This window comes from Heliconius melpomene, chromosome 5, assembly GCF_056956725.1.
Source record: "Heliconius melpomene rosina isolate 202511_hmr_F chromosome 5, ASM5695672v1, whole genome shotgun sequence".
NCBI classification, from domain to species: domain Eukaryota; kingdom Metazoa; phylum Arthropoda; class Insecta; order Lepidoptera; family Nymphalidae; genus Heliconius; species Heliconius melpomene.
In genome coordinates, this window is record NC_140393.1 from 4,139,626 (window position 1) to 4,162,474 (window position 22,849).

The 22,849-nt window shown below is 33.5% G+C and overlaps 1 protein-coding gene across 2 annotated transcripts in view; it reads left to right on the plus strand.

Annotated features, from left to right (window-relative positions):
- The window catches only part of for (cGMP-dependent protein kinase for), a 121,481-nt gene that overhangs the window by 39,797 nt on the left and 58,835 nt on the right, over positions 1–22,849 (plus strand). For both annotated transcript variants that reach the window (XM_085185715.1, XM_085185716.1), the window contains exon 2: positions 3,832–4,535. In XM_085185715.1, coding sequence (XP_085041841.1) covers positions 4,057–4,535 — 479 coding nt within the window. In that variant the 5' untranslated portion in view covers positions 3,832–4,056. The remainder of the gene's footprint in view (positions 1–3,831; positions 4,536–22,849) is intronic.

Genomic DNA, 22,849 nt, shown 5'->3' on the forward strand with positions numbered 1-22,849 from the left:
TGTGATTCACTATTTTCTTTACATATATGTATGTTCTTTTAAATTTATTTTAACAATTTGATTTTTCAGTACAATATTTTATTTAAAGAAATACATAAAATTACAATAAAATTTTTAAAGAATATCAGAAAGGATAAAAATTAAGGCATGTCGGGGCACAGCGGCAATCTGTGCGACTGTAAACACCACGAGCTCTGGGTTCTATTCCCACTCGAGAAAACGAAATATTTAATATTCTCCCCTTTTGAATTCAGCAAAAAATGACGCGCGGAGTGTCTTAACACTAAGCTCCACCTGTCTATCTAACCTAGTCTGACATTACACTTTTCACCCCTTTTAGAAATCATATATTGCATTAAAAGAAAAAAAACAAGATTATCATTACATAACAATTAATTATTTTTATATTGACCTCATACATTGTTTATCGCTGCACCACAACTGTTGGAAACCGAGTAGAGGCGGATTTTTGCGGTGTACCCCGGCATGTCGCAATACGCATTTAGCTTTTATAGATGACTGTGCCTGTTCTCGATACATTGTATCAACGAGACATTTTTTAAACTAAATATATATAGAATATATTTATTATATACTAGCGGCCCGCTCGCGGTTTCACCCTCGTGAACTATGTTATTATTAATTTCTGTCTCCATGACTACGTCCTAGTGATGTCCATGCAAAATTTGAGACTCCTAGCATTTGTAGTAACGAAGTTTCATACAAACTTTCGACCCCAAAAACAACCCCTTAGAAATCGAATATTGCAAATTCCCGTCTTAGCGAGCACCTACGTCCTATAAGTAACTCCTATGCAAAATTTGAGATTCCTAGCACTTGTAGTTTCTGAGATTTCGTGATGAGTGAGTGACCTTTCGATTTTATATATATAGATATAGATAGAAGATATGCAAAATATAAAATTATAATCTATATTCGAGGCCGACTGTAACGCGGCGGTTGTGGCTTCGATGCCCACTCGTGGTAATGAAATATTAATTTACATTTCTTCGCTCTGGTATCGATTGAAAGCGCGGCGTTAAGTTCCGCCATTCAACACGGCCACGCCACTCATAATTACCTGTATTAAAAACGAAATATTAATATTATACAAATACTAATGTTTGTTTTATCTTGACATTTATTTTTATATATCTTCTTATCTTACTACTTGAGTGGATCATGCACTACTCCAACATCGATACACATGTCAAAGGAAAATTTATGCACACGTGCTAACGTACTATTATTATTTAATGTTTTGAAGTAATTACGTAAATATTTATATGATTTAGAAAAGATTCACGCTTTTTCACGCATGATATAGCTAGCAGAGGAAACCTAGTGATAAAACACTCCGCAGCTTACTTACAGCTGAATTTTCTAGACATTGCATATTGGCCTATGTAACTTAACGCCGCGCTAAAGTTCTTTAATTTTAAATTATAGTATAAAAATATTTTCTTTTGCCCGTTCTGATAAAACAAAGCTGCCTTGGGTTCCGCCTCTTAATATGTATGGTTTCAGTTTTTGGTGCTTTGACATTAGATTTTCTTTTTGTCTATGCATATACATATGCAGAAGACCCGTAAACATAATTTAGTTAAAATTATTTATATAAATACTCATTTAATATTTTTATCGGACTGAAATTTAAACCTGCAAAAAGAGTGCTGTTAAAACCATTGAGAAAGTAAAATATGCGAGCATTTTCCTTAAATTTATTATCTATACAATATAAAGTAGATATGTAATTTGTTTTAAAGAAACTGAAATAAAGATAGAAAAATAAATATTTAAAGCAGATGGTACGTGTGGGGTGATACAAAATACTGGCACAATTTAATATAAAAACTAAAAGCATTTTAAAACTGCTATTTTTAAATTATATTTAGAATAATTATTTAAAGGAACTCAGTAGATGATGTTTTTGTAATATGCCGTGCCATATTATTTTACGGATTATTCATACTATTTCTTAAATTATTATTTTAAGGAAATACCTGTAAATTTTAATTTTTCGGATTTTTCTTTTATTTGTATTGTAAGTTCTCACTTCGTGCCAAAATTTCATAACTGTAAGTCCGCGGGAGATATCCCATCTCATCATATTTTGGTTTTAGTATAGGTTTTCATTACGCGGCGAATTTAATACAAAATGTAGCAAAAATAAGTATTTTACCCAAATGTAGCATAAGTGCTTGAATCCTTTGATTGCGTTGACTTAGAAGCCTTATTTTTTTTCTGTGCTCCTAGGGAATTATAGACCTATATATATGTTATTAATTTTAGCCTAATACTTCCACGCAATCGCGAGATAAATGATCTTGACAGACGGACAACAAAATGATCCTATTCTTATAGATGATTCCGTTGTTAACTTTTGAATTACGGAACCCTAAAAAGGATAAAACTTACACAGTAACTTGGTGCCTTGTTTACCGATATCGCATTGTTTGTCAATTCTGTGTTAAGATAAGATAGTAGGCGTCATGTGGTCATACGTAAGTCCGAATCATATCAATCAGGTGATTCTCTTAATACTGAGCGTCAAATATAATATTGATTATGAAGTAACACTACTATATCTTAGAAATCACTACGTAAAATATATCTGGATATATGACAGGGCTTTTCCTTATAGCTTTATAAATTTTCCGTATATTAGTTTTCCCAATCTTTCTTTTCGAGGGTAAACACAAAATATAGACTCTTATCAAATGATAAGACACTTACTCAGAAACAATGAGGTGGTAGGTGGTGAAATGCCAGCACCACACCTTGACTAATTGGACCACGTACGAAAATGTCTATACTTAAAATTATGATGACGATGTTTGTTTGGTTGAACGCGCTGATCTCAGGAACTAATGATTGAAATGGAAAAGGATATACTACCACAGGACTCGACTGCCTTAGGATATGTCATTTGTGATACCATTACCAGCTTCATCCATTGGATCACAGGAGTAAAGTCAGGTCCTCACGTATACTCCTATTCCAATTTACATATTATAGATTTAGATCAATTTTCCAATGCGTAACAGCGGTTCTTGTACAAAAATGACAAGATAAAACAATATGTGGATTGCGTCAAATCAAAGAAAATATATAAAAAAATAACATGTAATTGTCATAAAAAATACAAGATATGCTAAAAATATATATATTACTTACATAATACTGAACACACTCTCGGATAATGATCTTTGAGATTATGTTGTTTTTTGTTGGTTCTTCATAAACACTATGTTAATTTTATTTTTTAATCCACTGGTTATTGTATTTTTTTATGGATATGTTTATATGTCTAAAAATAAAGTAAAATGGCATAAGCTATAGTTAAATCAGCTTCACATTGTGTGCCACACACAGCAGGGTAGGCAGAGGAAACCTAATATTAAAACACTCTGTTCCCAACTTTCTACCGCATTCTGCAGGCATTGTGTTTTGAGTGGCGGAACTTAACGCCGCGCTTTTGCCTTGTCACCAGAGCGGAGAAATGGAAATAAGTGGAAATCAAACTCACGATCTGTCCCGTTTACAGTCGCACTCTTGTATTCCTGCGCCATCCAAGCCTTAAATAATTGGAAAATAATGGATGTTAATTATTCTACATTAATTTCTTCTTTTTACTATTTTAATATAATTACATTTGGCAGCTAATTTTTGATATATATATCAATCATAATTAAAACACCAAATCCTTATAGCGTTAAGATTAATATATAAAATAAAAGATAAAAATAAAAACTGCCTAGACATAAATAATTCAACAATAAGCATTTATTTTGACAAACGACAGATAATACAATGAGGTCTAAATTGCAGGGCGTCACCGAGGCACGCGGGGCTGACGACGGATAGCACGGCGTATCACTATCACGCACGGCCGCGCACGCGTCGCACGACTCGCACGCACTAACCAACACGAGAATCGAACTGAAAGTGACCGACATTATAAACAGTGCAGTGTATTAGATATTTGAACTATAATAATTAATAAACCAAGTGAAATCCATCCGTGGTTTCCCAAAGTGCTCGGTAGCCGAGTGAATGCGCGTGTGTTTCGATACCCTCTGCTTTGGATCGTCACAGCGAGCTGCTGGTGACGATGAACCGAGGGCCGTAGTGAATACAGGAGGAGGAGCGCTTACCGTGGCGCCCACTGTCAACGGCGATCGACGTGCCTTAGACGAAACCTATCGAGAAGAGTTAAATGGTATAATGGGGACTCCTAGCACGATGAATGCGGATTCAGAAAATTGTGTTGCTAACGCAACGGCTAGCGATATGCAACCTCTGGTAGAGAGGATCAGGGAGCTGGAGGCGTTGCTGAAGCGACGCGATCAGGAAATGCTGGAGTTACGCTCGCAACTCGATAAGTTGCAGAGCGTGTTCCCGTATCAGCAGTATGCGAGGTCCAGAGGTCCCAGGAAACAGAGGGCCCAAGGTATCTCAGCAGAACCACAGACGAGCTCGTCTCTCCAGGACTTAGCTCATCAGACATTCCCGATCTACGACAAAAGTGAAGGGTAAGTGATTTGACTTTTATGTTTTTTTATTATTCTAGTTAAGTAGTAGATAAATATAGAAGAATGGAATACTGAAAAAGTTGCCACGTCTGTCCTTATCTTTAAATGTTGGTATGACTTTAACATGTTTGATTCTTTAATATTAGATTCTTAACAATAAAAAGTTTCTTCAAGTTCGAATAATGAATAAATCGTTTGCAAATAAATTAAATTGAAAAAAAATGTCATAGAGAAGTACACCAGTACCTATACAAATTATAATTATTATTCTATAGTCTTAGCACTTGTTCTACACCGCTATATTCGTTAAAATCATGAAGTAAAAAAATATATCCTGTACAGTATTAGTTTTATACATATTATTTATTCCATCTTATATTATTGCTTTCGAAGTATAGCTCCTACAAAAACCCCATGGCAATATTTAATTGGTCAGGTCGGTATACGTGCAATGTCAAATAATAAATGTTTATCATATAAAGATATAATTAAACTATAGGAAATCAAGGGGAAACATGACACAACTTAATTGCCTTAAAAGGTCTCCCATATAGGTTCCTTAATGCCTGTCATTTTTGTACCAGCAAAAAGCTTGAAAACGTCGATCATTTAACCAAGTTAATGAGAAAGAATGGCAAAACTTTTTTAATTATAAGATTTTGTGATTAAATATAAATATAGATATTTATAGAATGCGAATGCAAATATTTATATTATATGAAATATTTAATAATTAAATGCAACGCTTCCAGAAGTCGAGGAAAAGTGGGAAACGAGGTTCCCACGAGGAACCAGGTTCCCTATGACGACCCTACTATGTAATAGATAGAGCGTGAAGCTAAAAAAAGTATTAACGAATTATTTGACTATAATAATGTGGTCATCGTGGTGTACAAATACGATGGTTATGTCTTCGATTTCCATTTGGGGTTTGTTATTTATTCCCCGCCATGACGTGGAAAACGGAGAATCATGACACTAAGTTTCCTTTGCTTACCAGCCTATGGAAATAAGTCTGAAAATAATTATATAATTATTGGGCAGCTTAAACGATAATCCATAGAAATTTTAAATAAGGAAAAATATTATAAGCCAATTAGATTTATTTAGCTAAAGTATTAAGTAGGTATCTGTTTATATCACGTTATCTATTAATACAATGCAAGTAATAATTTATACAATCATTTAAAGAATTCATGATTAAGAATTGTTTAAAGATATCCATCTTAATGACCCTACCGAGACATGATATTTATCTTTTTAATAATAGCCTAATTTTATTAAATACTAGCGACCCGCTCGCGGCTTCTCCCGCTTTAACTGCATAATTAATAATTTACTAATCTGCATTACTTTCTTTTTATAATATTAAATTATTTTAAAAACAGTATGTTCTTATACCTATATTGAAAAGCGATGTTTCAACCGATTTAATGAAATAGTTATTTATTGCAATGTTCGAATCGAACAACATTCTTTAAAATAATATAACTTTTTTATTTATATATATCAGCTTCACGCTGTATCCCGCACACAGCAGGGGAGGCAGAGGAAACTTAGTGATAAGTCACACAGTTCCCCCCTTTCTGCCCAATTCTGGAGCAGCGGAACTCAACGCCGTCCTTTTTCTCGACACAATATTTCAATTCCTGTGAGTGATTAAAACTTAATTTGTTTTATGTATTATATTAGATTCTAATAATAAATGCTATCAATATCAACCAATGAAGCGTAAACAACATGCACTAATGATAAACAAACAAGTAAAGTTAAAGTAATACTGAATAAGTGTTATATAAAACACATGTTATTGTTATAAAGTTAAAAATAATTCTTACTTTACTGAAACAGCTATTTTCATAGAAATATTTTTTTTTAATTTAAACTTAACGGGATTCAACCCACTCCTTTTAGTGACCGTACGGTGAGAGCAAGAATTCTTATAAAATATTATTTCAATTTCTTTAGCTTTGCTACAATGCTTCGAAAATTTGGCGGAAAAGGGGGAATGGAAGTGTTGTGTTGGCACTAATTCTCTACCTTCTCTACTGAAAATAGCGTGAATCTGAAATTCTATCTCTCCCTCTCTCCCTCTCTCCCTCTCTCTCTCTCTCTCTCTCTCTCTCTCTCTCTCTCTCTCTCTCTCTCATTTAAAGTCACAGATAGCACCTATTTTCACTTTTACCGGATTTCTAAAGAGAAATACTGCATTCTTGTACGAATATATCAACCTTGCAAGAAAATGTCCATTATCGTTTTTTACTGCAAAACTGTATCCACTTGAAATTGTTATAATTATAATGAAACTAAATTACACTATACAGACATAAAATATTTTTATTATATTTATGTTTTGCTAAAGCCTTTTAATTGGCCTATAAAAACAACAGCTTTAACGAGCAGCTTTAAGGATGCCGACTCGGGTTTTGTGTATATCAACATTACACATACAAACATACATGACATTTAATATGTATTGAGATGTAATTCATTTTAATGCGAAATACGCAGCTATTAAAATTTCAAAATAATCCAGTGATAAATATATAAACGTTGCTTAATTCCATTCGCAATAAAAAACATTTAAAAATTTCAATACTTTTATTATTAAATTTTTGTGGGTTTGTTTGTTTATAATTTATTTTTTCTATAATCTCATTAATATAGATATACTTTTATTAAATAAGCGAATCAATTTTACATTTTTAAATATAAATTATTGTAAAAAAGATACATTTAAAAATATAAAAAACCACACTTCCGAGGGCGGGACAAGGGTCCAAGCCATCGGTGGCTAGGGCTCCAGAGAGAGGAACCTCCGCACAATACGTGCTGTCTCAAGTAATACTGCCTTCTGTATCCGGTTCTTGATCCAACAGCTAAGCGATAGCCTCTTAAGGTGTTGGTCGAGGCTTTTCGCTATTAAACCGTTAACCGAAACCACTATCGGCACAATGATAGTCGCATTGACATCCCACATGGCGGTAATCTCATGGGCTAGGTCCAAATATTTAGATTGTTTTTCTTTTTCGGCCTTCACGAGATTTTCATCATGTGGGATAGTAACGTCAACAATCACTGCGCGGCGCGCCGCTCGGTCTACTAGTACTATATCAGGTCTATTGGCAACAATATACCTGTCAGTAATAATAGACCGATCCCAGTAGAGCAAAGCACAGCTATTTTCAAGAACAGACATGGGATTGTACCTGTAGTAAGGCACCTCCAATTCTACAAGGCCATATTGAAGAGCAAGTTGCTGGTGTATTATCTTGGCTACTTGATTGTGTCTATGCAAATACTCGCCATTAGCAAGATGAGAACAACCAGAGACAATATGTCTGAGGGACTCCCCAGGTCGATGACACGCCCGGCAGATGTCGATAGTGCCATCTTTCATAATATGTCTCTGGTAGTTCCGTGTCTTGATAACTTCGTCCATAATTGCACAGACAAAACCTTCAGTTTCTCCGAAAAGATCCCCGAACTGTAACCAAGATAATGATGAAACAGTATCCACGTCCTGGCCCACTAGGGCTCTATGGAATCTACCATGCAGCTCCTTGCTCTTCCATACAGCCATGCGATCAGAAGTAGTAAGTACTACAGGCCGACGCCAGTTCTCTTTGCCCAAGGAAAGAGGAGTAAGGCCTTTGTCAACTGTTACCACATCCTTGTGCATATCCACGTCAATCTTGAGAAAATATTCTCTAAGACTGCATACCTCGTGGTTATGGAGGTTCTTGACATTCAAAAAGCCACGACCTCCACACTTACGCGGGATATACAGTCTCATTACAGACGAACGCGGATGGTGCATTCGGTATGTCGTCAACAATTTACATATTTGGCGATCTACGGAGTCTAACTCAGTCTGTGTCCATCTTACAATGCCAAAAGTATAGGCTAAAAGCGGCATAACCCAACCGTTGAAAGCACGCACCTTGTTGCCACCAGATAAAAGGCTGCCAAGCACTTTTTTCAGGCGGCTAAAGAAACGCTCCTTCACCAATTGCTTTATGCTCCGCTCATCAATACCCAATGCTTCAGACATAATATTATTATTAGAATATTTGTAAGGATGGATATTTGTACAATTTTCACGCAAAAGCTACTGAATGAATTTAGATCAAACTTTGCAGTAACATAGCACAGCACACATCAGAATTACGCACAGGCTACAATGTATGTAAAGATTTTAAATAATATAATAGAAAGTTTAAGCAGGCGAAGCCGCATTTGGAGATGCTAGTTTGTATATATCTAAGCAAAAAAAGAAACATCAAAATAGAATATTCACATTAAAAATAATATTTTAGCAAATATTGAAATAAAGAACATATACTAAGCATATACACAAAGATTAGAATATCTGTAGTACATTTGAGGTAAACTGCGATTAATGATAGAAAGTGATGTTTTTGTATGTACTAAAGCGAGGAAAGGAAAATACGTCATTCCCTCGATTGAGAATCGAACCCATAAACACCACCACCAATCAGCTCCACCACGACAGCCTCGATTTATTCTTAAAATATTCTTAGACAAGATTAGAAACGAGATTTAAATTGGCGTAATAATATATGTTATCTATGTACTAAGTATACATATAATTAACCTACTGATATAATAAATGTTAACGTTTGTGTGTTTGAACATATATATATTTGTTACTGGACCTATTTGAATTTAATTTAAGACCGAATATATGTGGTTAAATAGACAGAATGCTTTTTTAAACGTAGTGATTAAAAAAATATTACAATATTATATATTATATAAAAAAATATTACAATATTATATATTGTAATATTTTTAGGAAACATTATTAATTTTATCAAATAATATAATAAAGAATACCAGTTGTAGGCACAAGCGTGTGAAGCGAAATATAACGGAAAATGCATAACAGAGTGTCATGACACTAGGTTCCCTCTGCTTACCTGTTGTGTGCGGGATATAGCATCAATTAAATAAAAAATTCTGAGCATCTTTGAGATACATAATTTATTAGTTTTTTTCAGCTTCACGCTGTATCCCGCACACAGCAGGGTAGGCAGAGGGAACCTTGTATTGAGACACTCCGTTCCCCACTTCCCTTTGAATTCTAGAGGCTTTACGTGTTGAGTGGCAGAACTCAACGCCGCACTTTGCCTTGACGCCAGAGCAAAGAAATGGAAATATAAATTTAAATGAATATTTCATCTCCTCGAGTGGTGATCGAACCCACAACCAGTCGGTTTTACAGTCACACCTTGTGCCACTGCGCCATGTATGGCCTCAGGCTAAAATACAAAAAAGAAATAATTAAACTTACATCTTACCTAGTTCCTAAAAAGAAATAATCAAATTCCTAATTTGGTTATTCAAATATGGGTTGCTATTTGCTTGCAAATTATTCACCATTGTCTTAAACCCCAGAAGATTTCCTTGGTGCGTGAGCTTCTGAGGAACCATCTCACACAATAGAAATAAATAGTGATTAATGTCATTGTTAGAATTCCCAAAGTGTATGGGTTTTATTGCCCAAATTGACCAATTATGCTTCATTTATAATTCCTAACCACTAGTTGTATTTAACTATTAATTAATATTCCTAACACACACCTCTTTACTCGCAATTGCCCCAAAAAGTGATAAAAACGTAAAATATGCTGTGAATTTTAAAAGTGACATTAGTATGCAAAAAGGTGTGATAGGGGAAAATTTTGGTAACATCGTCCTCTGTTCATGACACTTGAATATATAGAATGATCTAGACAGCCTTCCACATCTTTCAGGATAATTATTCCTTATTTACTTAGCTTCCAATCGCTTCGCTCTCTGCGTATCTCTTTCGCTTCGTCCACTGTCATTATCCTCTCCATACATACCCTCTGGGGGGAAGTCATGCTTTTACCTGACCTTCCTTCAGTATCTTTTGATGCTGCTTAACTTACTATAAATATATATATATATATATATATATATATATATATATATTTATGCAAATAGTACCTAAATATATATATATATATATATATATATATATATATATATATATATATATTTAGGTACTATTTGCATAACCAACTAAGTTGGTTGACTTAGTTAAATGATAAATTGCATTAATTAATATTTAAAATGATAGCAATATATCAATGAATAATATAATAGATTCAAAGCTTTCAAATTACATCAGATCTTATTTCTCGTTATCCAAATGTTAAATATTTTTTTAGCTTCACACATAACAAACAGGTAAGGCAGAGGGAACCTGGGAACCTAATGTTAAAAACACTCTTTTTCCTCTCGTTCCCCACTTTCCGAAGAATTATGGAGGCATTGTGTGTTGAGTGAACTGAACAGCGTTTCGCCATGACACCAGCGCGATGAAATGAAAATATGAAATAAATATATAATAATTTCCTTAAGCGGGAATCGAATCCACAACCTGTCACGTTTAAACACACACTTATGCCACGAATGGCTTTAAATATTACAACAACCAATATTGCTTAGACGAATTACATGGTCGTGACTTGTTAGCTATACTAATAGCACATCAGTACTTCTAAATGATCTAAATAAACTCCCTTGGTGAAGCATTAGCATTTATTAGTGGTTTAAGATATTGTCAAAACTGGCGGTTCAAGGTGACCAGATGACCTTCCAGATTGGCCTTATCGTTGCCACATCTCACCCGTATGCTAGAAACGTATACAAACTTCAATTTTTATTGTATTTAGGACGCTTTATGGCCCCATGTGGTGGTCCTTGAGGTTTTACTTAGCTCGTGTGTTTTTATTTCCTTATTATTTTTGTAGGTAGGTACCATTATTGAGGCCAGCAGGTTCAGGGGCACCAATGTGTTTGCAAACGCGACTGGTTGTGGGTTTGATTCCCACATAGAAGAAATGAAATATTTGTTTAAATTGACATTTCGATTTCTTCGCTCTGATGACGAGGCAAAGCGCGGCGTTGAATTCCGCCACTTAACACATAATGCCCCCAGAATTCGGACGAAAATGCCGTATGTCTTATCACTAGGTTCCCTCTGCCTACCCCGCTGTGTGCGGGATACAGCGTGAAGCTGATTTAGCATTATTGGGATTTGTGCACTGTAAATGAATAATTGATTTACTTCACGCAAAACAATAAAATTAGTGAAAGCATGCATTTTAAATTTGCAATATAAAAGCATATTAATTATGTTAACTTTTTATAATTTAAGTATACAATAATATTTATTAATAGAATGGTGATAAACATGTTAGTATAGAGATATCCATTAAGCTTAATAAAAAAATTATGTAAATAAGAAGTTGCCTAAAATATTTATATATTTAAATTTTTTTCACCTAACCCATTTTTCGGCGACGTTCATTAATTCTTTCATTCATGAATGAACATTCCCCTATTAAATTGATTAATCAATAAATACATATATATTTTTCAATGAAAATATATATGTGTTTATTGATTATAGGATATATTATAGGAATAATATATATTACGCTAAACTAAAAGCATCAATTGGTAAAACATAATGCCTCTACATCAATGTAATAATTTTTAGATACGAATAAACTACTATTTTTCATTATAATGTATGTTTATTTTAATTCTAATTTGCAATTATAATATTTAATTAACAAATAAATACCAACATACCCAATTAAAGTGTTAAGCGTGAAAGGCAGTATGTATCTCGTTATCGCGACAACCACCTTCGGCATACTTACTAATTGTGGAATTTGCATGCATATCGGTATTCGTTCGCTCGTAACTCGGTAACAATACAACCGTATAAAATAAAAATACACTTATCTACTAAGTATCTGGATATGACTGTCAGTGTGAAAGATTAACAAATCGTTTGAATCTATTTTTATCTTTATCTATCTATGATAAAAATGATATAAATGGAGATTTTGTTATTTCTGTAACGTGGACGTTTGGTTAATATTGATTTTATTTTTTTTATTTGCATATTATGAGGCAATTATATTAATATCTTCTTGGATTTTAAAATAAAAGTTAACATTGATTAATTTTGAAAATTTATAGACATGGATTTTTGCAAAAGCTACAGAACAGTTTTGGCTCAAACAAAATTCCTGAAAACTGAGTTTCTTAACACTAGGTTCCCTCTGTCTACCTTACAAAATGCCGGATACTGATAAAAAAATGTATACTTTAACAACCAATTAACAATAAATTAAAGTGGACGAAGCCGTAAGTGACCGACAATCTCAAATAAATAAATATCTTTTTGATAAAAAAGATATATTTAAAAGTACTTCTGCTCATAACATTACTTATTAAGGAAAAAAATATTCAGAAAAAAAAAAAAGTTTGACGTTAATTTTATGTGGCAACACCGTCCATAACTCTAATTTAAGCAGGCACGTAACGAGATGAACACGCAAACAAATAAATTTATATATATTTAAAGTTGAAATACAAGTGCAGGACCACGTCGAAGAGTTGTCGAACCCCAAAGATGGCGATGAGAGAAATCTCGTTTTCCAAATTGGCCTTTACCATATTATATACTGCTCAAACAATTTACAACCAATTTGTTAATCTTCTCTCGTATTTGGTATTTGCGATTGGGAAATTACTAGAAAATCACGTGCTAATTTGAATCGCGACGACATATATCGTTTTAACGGTTGGTTACTGTCAGCATATGTTTAAACTTCGGGTTAATATGTTAAAAATATATGTTAATAGAATCTTGGCAAACACTTTGAATATACTGATTTAAATATATTTTAGCTTGCACTAATTTTTCTTAGGATTAACTATATTGTAATTAAGTATAACATATATTGAGTTGGGAAGGGAAGTTTCTTATTGGGAACAGAATGTTTTAAATTAGGTTCTCAGGTTCCCTCTGTCTCTATGTGGCGGAATCCAACCCCTATCCAAGATCCGCAAAAAAAATTGTTGCAATAAAACAAAAATGTGCATGAGAATGCACTGTCTTAAAACAGTAAAATAATTTTACTTTATATTTCCGAAAAATTAAATATAATATTAGTAATATTAAGACCAGTTGTGTAAATACGACAGATTGTGGGTTCGATTCCCCTCCAGGAACTGAAATATTTAATATTTTAATTTCTTCACTATGGTATTACGCAATAACTCCAGAATTCGGGTTTAAAGTGGAGAGTGGGGAAAATGGGGAAGTGCCTAAAAATAAGATCCCGCTCCTACCCTACTAGATGCTACATGCGGGAAACAGCGGGATAATATTACGGGATGTTTTCACACGGCCACATTAGACAGTCTGTCGATAGCAACTGAATTTACTCTGTTATGCTGAATGTGTGTCAAGAGATTCAAGAGTGCTATTCGAGAAATCATTTTATTGTTCAAGTACTGCGGCCGGCTGAGGAAGGACATCTGGGCATGATATCATTGCACTAGGATATTGGTTTCATTAGTCCTCATTATACAAGCGATGAAGCTTATATTTGTGGAACTTTTGAATTTTAATGATAAATTTATTTATTATTAAAGTTCGAATCAAATAGAATTGAAGTTTTTAGAAGTTGAAATAGTTTTTTTTTCCAAACTATGTAATTTTAATTCGGTTTTCACTCATAGGCAACATTCATTTGTAAATTGATATCGTAAAAATATTAAAAATGCATTTTCTTTAAAAAATTGGTTTAAAAAAATGCATTTTCTTTTCTTTTATTATGTGTATCATTGGTGTTAATTCCCGTCACAAACAAGCAATGTTTGTTTCAGAAAATAAAGTATTTTACTAGGTTTCTTTACTCTGAAAAGAAAAAAATTGCTTCAAAATCCAAAAACACTTATTTATAAATTTTTAAATGATCGATTAATTGCCCGCTACTAGTCCCACTTATGTAAATCGAGAAGTCGAAATAAATATCGATGAATTATAATTATATCGAAGTGAGTACGAAAGTGAATTGATTGATCGATTACCATTGCTTCTGGACTTAATCTTTTTTGCAAATTAAATGCCAATTAATATAAGGAACTTCTATACACTATAAAATGTAATATTTTATAAATTATCTTATATCTATATATATATTATATATATAAAATCGAAAGGTCACTCACTCATCACGAAATCTCAGAAACTACATGTGCTAGGAATCTCTTCTCTAGGAATTTTTCATAGGAGTTAATTATGGGACGTAGGTGCTCGCTAAGACGGGAATTTGCAATATTCGACTTCTAAGGGGTTGTTTTTGGGGTTGAAAGTTTATATGAAACTTCGTTACTACAAATGCTAGGAGTCTCAAATTTTGCATGGACGTCATTTATAGCACATAGGTACTCATGGAGACAGAAATTAATAATAACTTAGTTCACGCAGGCGGAGCCGCGAGCGGGCCGCTAATATGTAAAATATATCTTAAATATTTTTTTCCTTCATTGATATAACGCGGTAAATAAATTGTATTCTTCTTCTTAATAAATAATTAGAATATTCAAAAATACTAGTATATTATATTAGTATACGAGTATATACACTCAACACGGAAAGAAAGAAAGTGGAAAACGGAAGTGTGTTTATGGGTAGAGTGATAGAGTATCTTAACACTAGGTTCCCATTTTCCCTCTGCGTCAAGCTACAATAAAAAAAACCGTATAAATAACTATTCAATATACTATTGTATACAAACGTTCATAAAAAATTGTAATAATTAATTGAAACTTAAAAATTTGTGTGTGCATACCCACATGTCAAAATTGCTTTAAGAATTAATATTGACATTAATGATTCTAAATAGGTAAAGTCCAATTACACATTTGCCTCTTTTGTAAAAGATTAACATATTTTAAAGAATGTAATTATTTCCGTCATAAACAGTTAAGTTTAAGATTTTAAGTTAAATTAAAAATAAACATTTCATTCAGATCTTCGGGGCACAGTTGGTGATGGTTTGCTTACTAGAGAAAAACTGAATTTTATTCTTTTCGTTTTATCATTATTTTCACATTACACTATATATTGACTCCATATAGAATTTCTCTGTCTCTGTTAGTGTAACACTGTATCTTTGGCGAAACTGATATACGATAAATAGTAAAAAAAACGACGATGACTTTTCTAATTTAAAATTCATCATTCTATGAAGTTGTACTTTTAGAAGAGTCCGTCGTGGCACAGTGACCCAAACTTGTGACTATAAACAACACTCGGGATTCGAACACACTTCATTTTCATTTATTAACACAAATTAAAAAGCGGGGTTGAGTTCCGCCACTCAATTTCGCAATGCCTCGAAAACTCCCTAAATGTGGAATACAGCAGAAGCTAAAGCTAGTTTTAATAAGTAATATTACTTAATAATTTAAAGTATCTATTTAATAGCATTTAAATTAGTTAAATGTGGTATAAATAGATGTTTTTCTTTTTCACAAATTTTAAGTTTTTTATACCATAAAATACCATGAATTATTATACTTACAAAGGCATATTTTAAATATTTATCTTGAGTTCAAACCGTAAAAAAATATACATATCAATACATTTAAACAAAAACTTAATCGATATTTTCACTTTAAAAGACGGCTTAAGCACAAAATACATCGATATAAAGTTGTTTAAGGTGTTAAAGGGACATTAATTTTACACTGCATTAAAATTAGTGTTGAAAATAATAAATTTGACGTTTGTTAATAAATTTAACAATTAATGGTGCCTTACCGATTAAAAAATATTTCCCCTTATATAAGACTAGGTATATTTAAAAGCTTATTTTTCAGTATCATATGGCAAAGATTTCTTTTTTCTTTGGTGTATTTATTTTACTTCACGCTGTATCCCGCTCATAGCAGGGTAAGCAGAGGGAACCTGGGAACTGAACGTGGAAACATCGCGTTTCCATTTTTTGCGTCACGCTGTGCCCCGCTCATAGCAGGGTAGGCAGAGGGAACCTGGGAACCTAAAGTGGAAACATCCTGTTTCCATTAAGACACTTCCGTTTCCCATTTTTGCCGAATTCCGAAGGCATTGCGTGTTGAGTGGCGAAACTCAACGCCGATCTTTGCCTCGCTACCAGACTGAATCTCTTCAATGGAAATGGAACTCCCAACCTGTCATGTTTTCAGTCACATCTTTGAGCCCCTGCGTCACGGCTGCTCCGAAAAAAATATTAACATAGAGAATATATTTAATATAGAGCGTTATAGTATTTCAACTAGCATTTATAATAAACTAGCGGCCCCCCGCGGCTTCGCCTGCGTGAACTACGTTATTATTAATTTCTGTCTCCATTAGTATCTACGTCCTATAAGTGACGTCCATGCAAAATTTGAGACTCCTAGAAATTGTAGTAACGAAGTTTCATACAAACTTTCAACTTCAAAAACACCCCCTTAGAAGTCGAATATTACAAATTCCCATCTTAGCGAGCACCTACGTCCCATAAGTAACTCCTATGCAAAATTTCAGATTCCTAGCACCTGTAGTTTCTGAGATTTTGTGATGAGTGAGGGACCTTTCGATTTTATATATATAGATTAAATAGTTCTTAGGTCCATGATTAAAAAATCTTATATAATGTAGATATACGATTACGAGGAAAACGATCTCATCACGAAATATATGGACAGTATAATTGAAAACACGTATAAACATGTAATAAACGTTGGATCCAACCAATGATTATTATAGCTTAACCGCAAATTATGTTAAAAAGGGAATTTCGTCAGCACGACAGCGAGAGAAAAGTATACGGTTTGATATGAAGGTGTGAGTATAAATTACCTATATGGTTCATTTGCAAGGGAATCGCTTTATAATTATTTGTTGGCTGTTATAGAAACATTTTCACGTTTTATCCCGCAAAACAGGGTATTCAGAGGGATAGTTAGCCTATAGACTGAGATTCCATTGCCCCAGACTAGATGCGATAGGTTGTGGCTTCGATTCCCATTCGAGGAAATAATATGTTTAAATTTTGTGTTCATCCTCATGTTTCATGCCTCCAGAACTTTTACATTTGCATACTTATATGTATATTATTTATTGTAAAGATAAATATGTAGAAATACTCAATTTTTCGGACTACGGAACGGAAAATAAAAGTGTCTTAATGGGAACGGAAGTTCTTTCGAAGACAGCACTATATATTTTCTATAAGAAATAATTTTCACGTTTCTCTTAAAGCAATAATTTTTATAATAGCTACACGGCTATGCTTGTTAGAGGATTGCAACGTGTGTTTTACTATGTGCTACTAAGAAACAATTTTCACTATGTAAATGTAAAATAATATTTTCTTGTAAAATTAATATAATTTAGTTAACTTTGTAAAATTATTTTAACTGTCTTTAAAATATAATAATATTTCAAGTCGCTGTAGAGCTGTTGGAACGACTGTGAAGAAACAAAGGTTGTGGCTTCAAATCCAAGTACGGTCAATATTCATATTTTTATTATAATAATTATAATTATTTTTTTTAAAATTCCCCGTTTTACTAGACAAACTGCAGCGTTAAGCTCCGCCGCCCAGTGAGCAATATCTCGAAAAAATAGCGTAAAATGGGAACGCAGTATATTAACAATAGGTTCCCTCTGCCAGGAAAAAACATGGAGCTGCTTTAATTATTATTTTATATTTCCCCGTTCAGGTATAAGTTCGTTAATATAACAGAAAATGCTGTTTAAAATTTCGTCAAATAACAAAAAAATGTCAAGAATCGTCGAAAATAATGGCTTATATATATCTTAGTGTTTTCTTATAAACTCGGATTACATCAAAAGAATATTTCTCTGGGAACACGTGATTACAACGCATTAAACAGTAATAAAGGCTAAGTTTTGTTTCTACTGATAACTTTTACAGCACTGTAAACCTAAATATCTTTCACCTTCGTACAAGTCATGCCATTTTTAAGTCAGCTGAGCTGAGGAATTGAGGAAGTAATTTATTTTCTCTGTCTTAATGGATATATCACATTTAGAGCCTCCAGAATTCGGCGGAAAGTGGGGAGCGGAGTGTCCTAACACTAGGCTTCCTCTGCCTAACTTACTACGCTAATACAACGTAAAGCTATTTTTTTATTTCAATTAAATCAGCTTCACGCTGTATCCCGCACACAGCAGGGTAGCCAGAGGGAACCTAATGTTTCTGTCAAATTCTGGAGGCATGTCTCGACACCAGAGCAAAGAAATGGAAATATAAACGTAAATAAATATTTCACTTCCTCGAGTGGGGATCGAACCCGCAACCGTCGCATTACAGTCACACCCTTGTGCCACTGCGCCACGAGGGCCTCTTTTCTTTTTTCTCTGTTCTTTTTTTTAATACTTAGTAATTAAATGTCAACACATCATTACCAAGGTTCAATAACCGTTGAAAACCAGATGAAAGAGACTTTTTCCTGCACTAAAATATTATGATCTTGATATATGTAATGTCGTGCAAACGCATATAAACTGCGTGATTAAAATTTATAACCTTGCTGAAAATAGCTTACCCACTTTTGTTATTAGACTATCTGGCTGCGTTCTACTCTGGATGACTGTGTAATATTTAATTATATGTCTTAAAAATATTATAGAATTTCCAAGACATTTCATTAAAAATTAAAGTTTAATTGTTTTGTTGTTTTAAATTTATCGATTTTATGATAAGTTACGACATTTCTTTTATAATTATATAAATAGAAATGATAATTTGCTCCGGAATTCTGTCGAAAGTGGGGAACGGAATTGTTTTAATGAGGACGGAGTGTCCTAACACTAATATCCCAAGTTCCCTCTGCGTACCTTGTGCGGATCTCAAATGTCAAACCTAAAAAAAGAAATGATAGATATATACTCGTATTTTACATCTTTAAGATCGCGGGAAATGGTTAGCAATAAAATTTATGTTAATCAATTTCACATTAATCATGCAAATAAATTAAAAGGTTATATTACATATAAATATGATTTATTGCTTTATTATAAAGAATATCAGTCTTTTAAATATTAAAAAACTTGAATTAGATTATATAGTGTGAATAATAAATGTTATACTCCAAACTAAACTCCCGTGCTATGCCCTACATAACAGAGTAGGTAGAGGGAACCTAATGTTAAGAAATTCAGTTCCTCATTTCGCGCTGAATTCTAGACGCATTGCGTATTTAAAGGCGGAACTATATTTCCATTCCCGCTTTGACATTAGGTTCTCTCTAGTCTCTTACTCTAGTCTCGTTAGACAAATATATCTATATTTAAACAGAATTGAAAGAAATCAGTAGATTATAATATATACGAGGCCGTCGTGGCGCAACGGCACAAGCGTGTGACTGTAACGCGAAGGTTGTGGGTTCGATCCCCACTCGAGGAAGTGAAATATTTATATACGTTTATATTTCCATTTCTTCGCTGCGGTGCCGAGGCAAAGCGCGGCGTTGAGTTCTTCCACTCAACACGCAAAGCCTCCAGAATTTGGCAGAAAGTGGGGAACGGAGTGTTTTAACACGAGGTTCCCTCTGCCTACTGTGTGCGGGATACAGCGTGAAGCTGATTTATCTACTATAAATAATAGTAACAAATTTATCATTTGTAAATATCTAGAATCTACATACATATGTTTATTATTAAAAGCATGACCTAACATATGCTTAAGAATATTTAGTATCTTATCTTTTCTTAAATCACATGCGTGTGGCCTGTTAGTCTAGTACAGCTTTCGATTTTATTCCTTGCGAATAGAATATACACCTTTATCCCTATAATAATAGGGAACTAAATCGTTTGACAATAGGTAAGCTGTCACATTCAACTTACTCGCCTTGTTTGGAACTACATCTTAGAAGTGATATTTGGTTTTAAACAAGGTAGGCGATTATAATGATATCTAGTTTTTTTAATTTTACGCTGGGGAACCTAGGGAACCTTCTGTTCCCCACTTTCCGCTGAATTCTGAAGGCATGGCGTGTTGAGTGGCGGAACCTAACCCTGCGCTTTGCCTCTTTACCAGAGTGAAGAAAATATTAAATATTTAATTTCCTCGAACGGGAATCGAACGCACAACCTTTCGCATTTACACTCGTGCCTCCGCGCCACGTCTGGCCTCTATATCCGATATCTGATATTTACATATGAATGAATAATTAATAATATAAGCTTCGTACATATTATATTTAATATAACACTCTACGATCGTGCTAAGATAAGAGTGACAAAACCCGTTTTGATTTTTATAATCATTTTGTATTCACAAATAATAAATGTATTCATGATTATAGGCTTTTGCCTGGAAAATATATTTATAAAAAAACAATTGAATAAATTACAATTTTTTTTAATCTTATTTATATTAGCACGAACGTGTAACTGTAAACGCGAAGGTTGTGTGTTCGATTCCCACTCGGTGAAATAATTTATGATTGATTAATATATTTTTTTCTACGCTCTAGTAACAAAGCGGGGTGTTGAGTTCAGTGGAACGATGTGTCTTAACAGGTTATAGGTTCCCTCTGCTTCCTCAACTAAATAGCAGCAGGATAGAGCGTGAAGTTGACAAAAAGAATGAAAAGTAATGAAACATCTTTATTTTATACCCATTTAAAAATTATCCTAAGTAGGTATATAGGGGGAACGGAGGTATATAGGGTACCTATTACAGATATCATATGGATAGTGATTGTAATCGACGGATGTATATGAGACAATATTATTTTATCAGTAGGCGCTCGATTAGAATAAACACTATAATTACATATAATTGATATAATTATTACTTATAGGTACTACTTTATACTACCTATTTATGTCTAAATATCTGCTTTACGGTGTAGCCCGCATATAGTAAGGTAGGAAGAGGGAACCTAGTGTTAACACACTTCCCATTTTCCGTCGAATTCTGGAGGCATTGCATGTTGAGTGGTGGAACTCCACGCTGCGGTGTGCCTCGATACGAGAGGGAATTGAAAATAATAATTTAAATAAATATTATTTCCTCGAATGGAAATCGAACCCATAATCACTCGCGTTTACATACACTTGTGGTGCTGGGCCGTAACTGGCCTATTTAGTAATGTTCTATTAAGAATTATTAAATAGGCGAATAATGAAGACTAAAAAAAATTATAGTTTCTATACTTACAAACTTTTTATTATAATATTCTTATGAGATCTATTTCCAGTAGTTCTTGAGATGAGATATCGTTGTTATGAACTGATGATAATTCAATTTCATCCAAATCTTAAAATACCAGCTTCTTTAAATGAAAACGTCATCTCAAGATCGATCTCAGACTTTAAAGCAATTTATAAATACGGGCCCTGGCCAATATAAAACTTTATTCACACAAATTCCAAGCACTCAGCCGCCAGAACAATAAAAGGACGTTATTATAAAGACGACAAACGTCTCCATTCGAGTAGGTGTCCTATTTTTAGTTCAGCCAACGAGCAGACTCGCGTTCACATCATCAACAATCGCACGCGATCAATTTGACCTATCTGGACGCTTTGTTATATACTTTGACCATTTCGAATGTGAAAATTATTCCTCATATAAATTGTAACGTGATTTCATTAAATAATATTATTTTTTAAGTATATACTGTGGAAAATTGCATTGAGATATATTGAAAACCTTTTTAATTATTATGTTTAAAATTAACGTTTATGTTTGATTTTAATTAAGCAAATGTAAAGTTGCGCCATCTAGTGACAAGTAGCATGCTGTGTATAAGCAGAAACCTTGCTAATGCACACAATTGATGGTAGATGGCGCTATAATTTTGTTTTACATGAAAATAAAAAACTTATCACTTAATAAAAAAAATGATTAAATTTATTATAAAAATATTTGTTATATAATACAATAACTATGTGTTTTCACATTTATATTTACTTTGTACAAGTTTACGTATACGTTTCCATAACTCATATATGTAGGAATTAATATAAAAATCTAATTAAAATCAGCTTCACGCTGTATTCCGCGCGCAGCAGGGTAGGCAGAGGGAACACTACTTTTTGCACTTTTCGCTGAAGTTTCGAGTTACCAGAGCGACGCAGTCAACATATTAAACAATTTCCCCGAGCAGAAATCGAACCCACAACCGTCACATGATGATTAAGCCCCTACGCAACGACGACCTCAATAAAAATAATTATATCATTATTACAAAGGAAAAATACAAAAAAAAACTGCCACCATGACTAATACCCAAAACTCTTAACCTCCAAAAAAGAAACACTCCTATAACATTCTTAAGGGAACCTCAGTAACATTGGCAGCACGTACCTCCGGGCGGTCTCAGTTCCAGGTAGCTCGCTAGCTAGGTTATGGCAAACAGTTCCAAGGCCTCGCCCGTGG